A 9,427-nucleotide genomic window follows, 5' to 3' on the forward strand; every position below is an offset into this window, starting at 1 on the left:
TAAAGCAAGACTTATGCAACCACTTTCACAGTGGGAAAGGAAAGTGTCATAAAGCAAGAATCTGAGAGATCAAAGGACAACGCTTCTCACGATGAAAGGGGTTAAAAAGAGTGCAGAGGATTGTGATGGAGACGGCCCTTCTAGAGTTCATTTTTAAAACAAATGTTTTAAAAAGCAAACCAGTGGCGACGTTGCTGGTTTGCCGTCTGAGGTGCTTCTTCGGTGTGTGTGTGTGTGTGTGTGTGTGTGTCAGCAAACAGCAGCTTCTGTGGTGTGAAGGGAAGTCATGTGGATTGTTCACCAAAAAAAAAAAATCCTGAGTCTTATAAATTTGTTAGATTTCTTGCAAATTTACTACTTTTCTGAGGGTTTTCTGTAATGACTTTGTAATTTTGTTCTCTGAAAATCTGAGGGTTTTTTTTTTTTTTTTTTTTTTTTTTTATCTAATGCAGTCATCCAAACATGCAGTGGAAAAACTCCTGCATGCCTTCTATTTGAATCTGTCATCTGAGGAAATCTGGTCTGATTCTGTGTCTGAGCGTTTTTCTTCTCCCCTCTTTCTGGTCCCTGCAGGGAGATAAGAGTGTGCGGGTGATGCGTTCACTGCTGGCGGCTCAGCAGACTTTCGTGGACCGACTGGTGCAGCTGATGAAAGCTGTGCAGCGGGAGAGTGGAAACCGCAAGAAGAAGGTAAAGCGCATTTGCGCGATGCACTGAGGGGATTTGTGAATTTTATCGCAGTTCTCTCACTCTGCAGCAGGATTTGTGCTCAGTTTGTTGGTAAGTCTCAGTCTGAGGTGTTTGTCTGCAGACGGAGCGGCTGCAGGCTCTGCTGGCTGACAACGAGAAGGTGAATCTTTCCGAAATCGAGCCAATTCCTCTTCCTCTGGAGCCTCAGGTCCGGATCAGGGGAATCGTCCCTGAGACGGCCACACTCTTCAAGGTACACCAAACCTCACCTTCAGAGGAAGCAGTGGATTCCCGTGGTGATGAGGCTGTAGTTTTTCCTGCCTGATCTTTGTGTGTTGTTGTTGTGTGTCAGAGCGCTCTGATGCCAGCAAAGCTGATCTTCAGAGTGGAGGACGGAGCCACGTACACAGTCATCTTCAAACACGGAGACGACCTGAGACAGGACCAGCTCATCCTGCAGATCATCTCGCTCATGGACAAAGTACAAACTGTTCAATGCCACATTTCAGTTCTGATTATGGCCACCAGGGGGTGGAGTCTTTGAACCATTGTTTCCTATATCTTCAAAAACACTTTGTGTATCAGTGAGAAACTGGAACCACGAGGTCACCTCAGGAAAACCTCGGATAAGTTAATGTTAGCTGTGATTTTTATTCTAATTATGGCCACCAGGGGGCCATGTAGCTTATCGAAGATGCTCTTGGGCCTATTTTATTAATAAATTTCGCTGCAGGTGGCTGAGCCTCTGAAAGATGACATATGAAGAACTCCAGGTGGTCTTCCTGGATCATGATCAAACACCTTGTGATTGTTGTGTGTGTATGTGTGTTTAAGTTTTGTCGTTGTTATTTATGTCACTGGCTTGTATTTTGTGATCAGCTGCTGAGGAAAGAGAATCTGGACCTGAAACTGACTCCTTACAAGGTTTTGGCCACCAGCACCAAACATGGTACGAGTCACTGTGTGTTTCCCTAAAGATAATTAAGCTTGGATGCTTAATTTGGCTTTTGTTTGTGAGTGTAATTGACATCAAGAATTTCTTTCGGGCAGAAAAGTGAAAGTTGTGGTTTTGTTTTTAAATAAATCACCTTTTTGTTTCAGGGTTTATGCAGTTTGTGCAGTCTGTTCCTGTTGCTGAGGTTCTGGCAACTGAAGGCAACATTCAGGTGAGCAGACTCGCATTCAGTCCCGCCTCTCGGAGCGCGATGAACAGAGCTGATTCTGATGTTGTTGCTGGATATTTGTCCTGTGAGGACAAAAGCACTGTGCTGTGTCTGCAGAGCTTCTTCAGAAAGCACGCACCGAGCGAGAAGGGCCCGTACGGGATCAGCTCCGAGGTGATGGACACCTACGTGAAGAGCTGCGGTGAGTCTGAGCCAGTGTTTGTCAGAGGGCGGAGCTCTGAGGAGCGCGGCGGTCTAACCGTGTTCACATCCTTTCAGCCGGTTACTGTGTCATCACGTACATCCTGGGAGTCGGAGACAGACACCTGGACAATCTGCTGCTGACAAAGACAGGTGAGACACACGTGCAGGATCATGTTTGTTTGTAAGTCCATTTATTTGACGTTTTCTGACCGTAATGTGTGTTTGTACGGTCGCTGCTGCGAAAGTGCTGCAGCTCGGTCAGATAGTTGGTTGTTTTCTCGTCTTCTAGGGAAACTGTTCCACATTGACTTTGGTTACATCCTGGGCCGAGACCCCAAACCGCTGCCGCCGCCCATGAAGCTGAGTAAGGAGATGGTGGAGGGGATGGGCGGCATGCAGAGCGAGCAGTACCAGGAGTTCAGGAAGCAATGTTACACCGCCTTCCTGCACCTCAGGAGGTCAGACAGCCAATTAATGCGTACCTCTGACCACGCCCCCTTTTCTCAATTTATGACGCTGTTTTCTGTTTGAAGATTGTAGACATGAAATAAGACGTAGAGTGTAAATGTCTCTGAAATATAACTCCAGCTGTTCATTTATTTTGTAAAGATTGAGGCAGCATGTGACATGACCAGTATCATTTTTATATAATCGTTAGTAGACATGCAGGGCTGCAAATCTGATGAATACCCCCCCCACACACACACACACACACACACACACACACACAGAAAGAATCTCTAACAGCATAGTATTGGTTCTTTTTAATGGAATCATATTATGCACAAACTATCTTCTGAGTTGGGGGGGGGGGGGCAGTCCAGAAATGTCTCAGATTTGAGTCACTACAGCAGAAAGGATTTGGTTGCTACGCCCCCTGCAGGCCATAATTTTGCAGTTGTTGCAACCTCTCTGCCAATCACAGATTGGCATAATTCAGAATGAAGTTGGCCTGTCCCTGGTGTATTGAGATTTTTTTTTTTTTTTTTTTTTTTAAAGTAAAATTTTTGTCTGGTGGGGGGCTATAAACTTATGTCTACTCACAGGGCTTCGACTGGGGTTAAAAAATCTAAAAAGAAATCTTCCTAAATCATAAAATAAACATCAGTGAGTGCTGAAATAATCTGACAGGAGTAATTTCTCAAACAATTTGTAGTTAAAACCACTGATTTCTTTTTTTTTTTTTTTCCTTTTCATATATTCTTTGATATTTTCATTCACGTGCATGTTGATGTCTTAAAACTGCTGCAGTTTGTCTCAATTCAAATTATTACAAGTATGTAAGTGTTTCTAATATAAAAGTTTTTTTACAGAATTAAAAATATGTATTGCATAAAAGTAAAAGAATATAATGTATAAAATTTATAATTAGCATGTTCCTGCTTAATGTTCCTTTGTTTCATATTTATGCAGTAATGTTTTTTTTTATTGATACTGATTTTTTTTTTTTTTTTTTTTTTTTTTTTTTTTTTTTTTGGCAGATACTCCAATCTGATCCTGAATCTTTTCTCGCTCATGGTGGATGCTAATATTCCTGATATCGCTCTGGAGCCTGACAAGACGGTTAAGAAGGTGAAGTTGTTTGTGTCGCTGTGATGAATCTGCTTGTGTTTGTGCACGTGGAACACGCGCTGTGGTCGCTGAGCGTGTGGTGGAGACGCGGCAGTGACCATGTCGCCGCCCCTCTGGCTCCAGGTGCAGGATAAGTTCCGCTTGGACCTGTCGGACGAGGAGGCGGTGCACTACATGCAGAGTCTGATTGACGAGAGCGTCGGCGCACTGTTTGCCGCTGTGGTCGAGCAGATTCACAAGTTCGCTCAGGTACGCTCATTCAGACACACAACCTGCTGGTCAGCATCAAAAAAAAAAAAAAGTCAAGTGTACCACCACTCGTTTGCTTTATTAAAAAAAAAAGTTTCCTCTTTGAAGTGGAGCTCAGTGATGAGTGTTTAGCTAAAAACAGGGCTCGTATCCATGAAGCAACTCAGAGCTCCTAACTGAGCCTAAAAATTCCTGGCATTTCCTGGTTGACCCCATTGCTAGGTATGTTGCAGTCCTCTAAGAGCTGTGATTGGTTGTCATGGAAAGGGGAGGAGAAATAAAAAAAACAAATACACTCCGCCCTCTAATTCATGAGTGGGCAGTGAAATCAACCGATCATATAAGCTGAACTGTATTAAGACGTGTCATCGTGTGATGATGAAACTCTGCAAAAAGGGTTGAGTTCTTCTAAAAACATTCTGGACTCACACAACATTCCAACTTATTATAGAAACATTTCATAGTTTATTGCCACCTGTCAAAATGTCAACTGCTTATTTTATAAACATGACCCAATCTGGAGTCCATAGATCTCCAACGGCAACATGCTAGGTATATTGATTAGCTTGTGGCTAGTGTGAGAAGCGCTGGTCCGTGCTGTAATCCAAAGTGAGAGCAGAGATTGCAGCACACAAGCCAAGTTCTTCTCAAACAGGTGAGTTTAGGCTGCTGACATCACTTACTTTGATATTAATAATTATATGGCCGTTATAGAGTTTAGAATAGAATGCCCTTTATTTTCATCATACAAAATGTATTATTATATGGTATGTCATTTTGCCAGCTTCTGATTGGCCCATTCGCCACTTTCTGAGCTGTACCTCATGCCGAGTTGACCGGTGGGGGAGTCGAGTTGACCGCTGGTGGAGCAGAGTACACCTCGCGTGCAACGTACTGCTAGCCAATCGAGTGACGCCTTCTATCGATAACGACCACTCAGATAACGCGATACAACGCCTACTTTGGCCCGCTTTGAGTTGCGTTGTGCGTCATCGTGACGATGCCGTGTACGCAATGCAGTAAAAACTAAGGGCACAGAAAAAAAAAAAAAAAACGCTGCTGGCTGCAGCCTCGGTTTTCTCTCACAAATGTGTTTAAATACAGTCCATAAAAGTCCTACTCAGACTGACTAACAGGACATGTCCACATCAAGTATAACTCCAGACAACTCCACTCACAGACGGTTCGTTCATTCGTGCACACGCGCATCTTGCGGTCAAAGTAGGAAAGATAAACTATAACGGAACTCAAAGCGCAGACCTGTAGCTCTTCACAAATATAAACGAGAATTTAAGTCAGAGTGCACAGTCTGTCTGCAGCCAAACTGCACTCTGATTCCTCTGTGCAGAGAACCTGCAGGCTGCGTTCTCACCTTCTCTCCGCCCCCTGCTGCACCTGACGCAGACATTCCTGCATCGTCATGACACCACAGGAAGCTCAGCCCCGGTGTGAAAGGGGCTTTAGAGATTGTGCTCATGAAGTATTTTGGACCTGTTGGTGCAGTATGACAGTAATAATAAAGAGCTGAAACTTGAGATTGATTTTTTCAGTTTTATTATGTTTGACAAACTCCCAATTTTCTTGTTTACCATATAATAAAACCGTTATAGACTTTTAATTTCGGTGTACCCGTGATTATGCGGACCTGGTCAGCATGAGGTTCACCTCGGCCAAGGCTTCGGTGAACCCAGGATGGAGTTCACCTCGGCCAAGGCTTCGGTGAACTCCATCCTGACCAGGTCCGCATAATCACGGGTACACCGAAATTAAAAGTCTATAACTGTTTACAGTGACATTGGAGAGAGGTTCTCCTGTGTCAGTGCAAATGTAAAAAAGCAAAAGGTATAGTTATAAGTATAAAATCCTACAGGACAGTGCAATGAAAATCTCTGTACAAATTGTGTGTGTGTGTATCAGGATTATTGAGTGTGACGTCTGTGCAGGAAAATATCAGACAGAGGTGACTTTGTGTGCATATGACTTTTTGTGTGTGTGTCTGAGAGGTGTCACTGTGTGCATGCATGTGTGCGCATCGTGTGTATATGGGTGTGTGATGCTGAGCATCAGTAGCTAACCCCGCTGTCTGTCGTTGTCCAGTACTGGAGGAGATGAGCGTGTCCTGCTGGAGGGACGGCACGGTGCGGCTCTGACCGGCTGATTGACAGCAGAAAGAAGAAACACTGTAGACGGGCCAAACGTGCACTGCCAACATTCACTGCAACACACTGATGTCTGTCCTGTAAATATGTACATTAATTATTAAACGTATGGCCAAATAAAACCTGTTGACAGAAGCTCACGTTCCGCTCGTGTGGGTTTTCCTTCTTCCTGCCGTGTGTCTGTTATTTGGTCTTAAAAAAAAAAGTGCAGGCGTTTATGGTGTGCAAGATGTTTCTTAATTGAGCATTCCTGACCATCTGTGGACGGTCATCGTGTCCACGCTGGGGGTGGAAACGCGTCCAACCCCCAGAGGGTCAGTGAGTCACAGAGCGGCTGACTCAGCGTTTCCTGGCAAGCCAGTTCCTGTCGTATCGACCTACAGCCCTCTGGTTCCTCAAACATCCTGAACGTTCTCGCTAACGCACGCATTTCAATCATAGTTTAATTATTAGAGTAATGGTTATGTCCTAATTGGGCTTTTGTTCTCATACCAGTCTTATTTAGGGTCCTCCTCTAGAGGGCGCCACAGCAGATCAGCTGCCAACATAAAATTACTGTGAAGAATTGTTGCTGAAAGAAGGTAACTGTTGTCCAAAACATTTACACACACTTAAATTTTGAGCGAAACGTCGTCCGCCCGCTGGAGACCAGCGGTTAAATCTTCAATGAGAAGACACCCCACAGAAAACCCGTTTAAGAACTTGATTCTGTACTGGATTCATTTGGAGTCATATGACTTCAGATTGTTTGAAAATGTGCAGAATCTGAGCTGAGAAGTAAAATCTGTGCAGATTTTGCAGCTAATATTTATTGTTCTCTTTCTGTGTGTTTATAGTCAGGTGCTCGTTCTTGCTGAGTCCGTCGTTTCTGCACAATCGGCGTTTTTAGAAAAAGCTGCACATCTGGCCTGTGTGTGGAGGTTTGAAACCCCCCCAGGTCTCTGTGGACTCTGGAGAAGATAGAAAGGAAACAAACAATATTGGACAGCCAAACCTCCAATGTGGCGGAAAGAATGCAACACAAGCGAAACATAAGGCGAGATGTTCCGAGGTGTTGGTCGCGGCTCAGAGGCAGCGACGGAGCAACAGTGAGTCAGAAACATTTCAGAGCCATGAAGACAAAGTTTAACGTTATCGCTCAGAGACGAAAAGCGAACCGGTGCGGGGGGTCAGGCGGACTTTGTTTTTGTTTATGAAGTGTCGCTGTTTTCATGGTTTGGATTGGAAAAAAGAACCACAACCAGATTTAGATTTCTGGCCCATTTGGTGGACGTGTGCTCCTGGATCTGTGCTGTAAACTTTCTCCTTCATTGGTGTTCTGACTCACACGGGCTCAGTTTCACTGGAATGTTTGTACGTTTGTCACCCGGCGTAGATCTGCCAATGAGAAGCCATTGTGCTCTGACCTCTGGTCGCGTGTCCTCCTGCCAAACATCTTCATTTGCAGAATCATGGAGGCATCTTGAGAACCAGCCTAGATGGTGGAATCAATCATTTCTGAAGAATAGCCAGTCTTTGTGGCACTGAAGACGTTTCATTTTGGTTGCAATGCACAGTTGCCAACTCACCGCCGGACCCCAAAAAATAAAAATGAAAGGGGCAAAGTTGTTGGTCGTCATGGAGATTTGAACTTCAATCTTATAGCTGAAGATGATTGAACGCCTCACTGGTTTGGAGTTTTTCCGAGATGTACCGCGACCCTTAGTGTACTGGGACAGACAAGAAACTAAAGATTTAGAGACAAGACGATGTCGCAGAAGCCTGTTGGTGCGGTTGTTTTTCTTTAAGGCAACGGATGTCTGTCTCTGTTCATTCTCTCTAATAACAGGGATGTTAACGCTTGAACACCCAACTGTATGTAAGATTAGCACTGAAACACCCATAAACACTCAAATTTATATTCTTATTTTAGAAAAAGCTGCTCCTTGGTAATGTCATTGGTAAGTTCCACGTGGATGTCGCAGAGGTCCACAGAAACTGGGGACGGAGGAACAAAGGATTCAGGTGATTGTTAAACAGCTAGAAAGAATTTTTCCTGGGTGGTTTATTACCGTAACAAACCCTTTGGATATGTAGCCAAAGGGTGTGTGAACAGAAGACAACCTGATCCATCAGCCCAGCGTCGGCAACAAGACTTTGGAGCAGAGGCCATTTTACACGATTGGCAGCGACGCTGCATCAGTTGGGCCAGCAGGGGGCACTGAATTATTGGAAGACTTGGATTAGTTTCACAACTTCGTAAGACATAAACCAGACATCTGCAGATGCTTGATTTTGAACTCTAAGGATATCCACCTTGATCCTTCAAGCTGAAATGAATGATGGTGTAGTAGTCTGCTGGGACTCGTCTTCAGTCATCCTCTCACCTGGTTTGGAGGCCGTCTGGATCCGCTGAGGGGTGGATTAGGCCATTGAGAATGTTGGAAAGAAGTTTGCAGTTGCGCAGTAGTTCTTAGCTGGACCCAAGCCAGAGAACTCCAGTGTCCTGAGTCCAAATGGTATGGCTCTGCAAGAACACAAAAGTACTGTTTCTGTTGGTTTACACTTTTAGTCCTTTTTAACCAGTCAAAAACAGCAGTATGACCTTGAGATGTAATTGCATCATAAATGATCAATGATGTGACATAAGAGACTTTAAAAGGAACATATTGATATTTTGAGCTTAAGCTTCATTAGTACTATGTGAATGCTGTGCACACACACATACTAGTGTCATTGTATTTTGGAAGTGGCATTAACATTGACCTTTTTAAATGTGGGGGAAAAATGTTTAGCTTGAAGATGACTTTAAAAATATTTTTTTTTCTTTTCTTGGTCAAAGGATATAGTTGTCTCTTCCCCACTGTCGTTGACCTACAGCGGGGGTCTTCAGCTCAATCCAGAAAGGGCCCACCACCCACTCCACCAGGTGATTTCACTGATTAACTGATCCCATCTGCTCAGTGATGTTAATCATATTAAAAAAAAAAACAAAAAAACGTTATTTCCAACTTCCAGTTTCTCACTGTGACCACTAGGTGGCGTTACTGGACATAATTGCACGCCGCCTCGATTTCATCTGCTTCATTCCAGATTCTCATATGAAAAGGTAAAATTTTTAACTGATGAATCTCACAATTATTTTATCTGGTATATTAAATGTAAAATTAGGACTAAGAAAGTGAAAATGTGACATTAAAATTGCATTTTATGACATTAAAATTTCAAATTGTGACTTTTAAATCACGATTTCACACTCGTTTTGTCTCAAACATCAGCAGAGCATCGACGACCAGGACGTTCAGTCTTGATGTTATTTTACAACATATAAAATAATAATGGAGACATTAAGGCGTAAATATTAATATAAAGATGAGTGTTTATGGGTGTTTATTATTCTATTTAATCGGG

General features: G+C 43.5%; 1 protein-coding gene across 1 annotated transcript in view; it reads left to right on the top strand.

Annotated features, from left to right (window-relative positions):
• The window catches only part of pik3c3 (phosphatidylinositol 3-kinase, catalytic subunit type 3), a 26,321-nt gene extending 20,149 nt beyond the window's left edge, over positions 1-6,172 (top strand). The window contains exons 16-26 of the mRNA XM_034164176.1: positions 574-690; positions 812-943; positions 1,043-1,171; positions 1,570-1,639; positions 1,792-1,856; positions 1,971-2,055; positions 2,133-2,207; positions 2,347-2,515; positions 3,539-3,629; positions 3,753-3,878; positions 5,976-6,172. Of these exons, the coding sequence (XP_034020067.1) occupies positions 574-690; positions 812-943; positions 1,043-1,171; positions 1,570-1,639; positions 1,792-1,856; positions 1,971-2,055; positions 2,133-2,207; positions 2,347-2,515; positions 3,539-3,629; positions 3,753-3,878; positions 5,976-5,990 (1,074 nt within the window). The 3' untranslated portion in view covers positions 5,991-6,172. The remainder of the gene's footprint in view (positions 1-573; positions 691-811; positions 944-1,042; positions 1,172-1,569; positions 1,640-1,791; positions 1,857-1,970; positions 2,056-2,132; positions 2,208-2,346; positions 2,516-3,538; positions 3,630-3,752; positions 3,879-5,975) is intronic.
• Positions 6,173-9,427: the final 3,255 nt, after the last annotated feature.

The sequence above is a fragment of the Thalassophryne amazonica genome, chromosome 23 (assembly GCF_902500255.1).
Source record: "Thalassophryne amazonica chromosome 23, fThaAma1.1, whole genome shotgun sequence".
Taxonomy (NCBI): Eukaryota; Metazoa; Chordata; class Actinopteri; order Batrachoidiformes; family Batrachoididae; genus Thalassophryne; species Thalassophryne amazonica.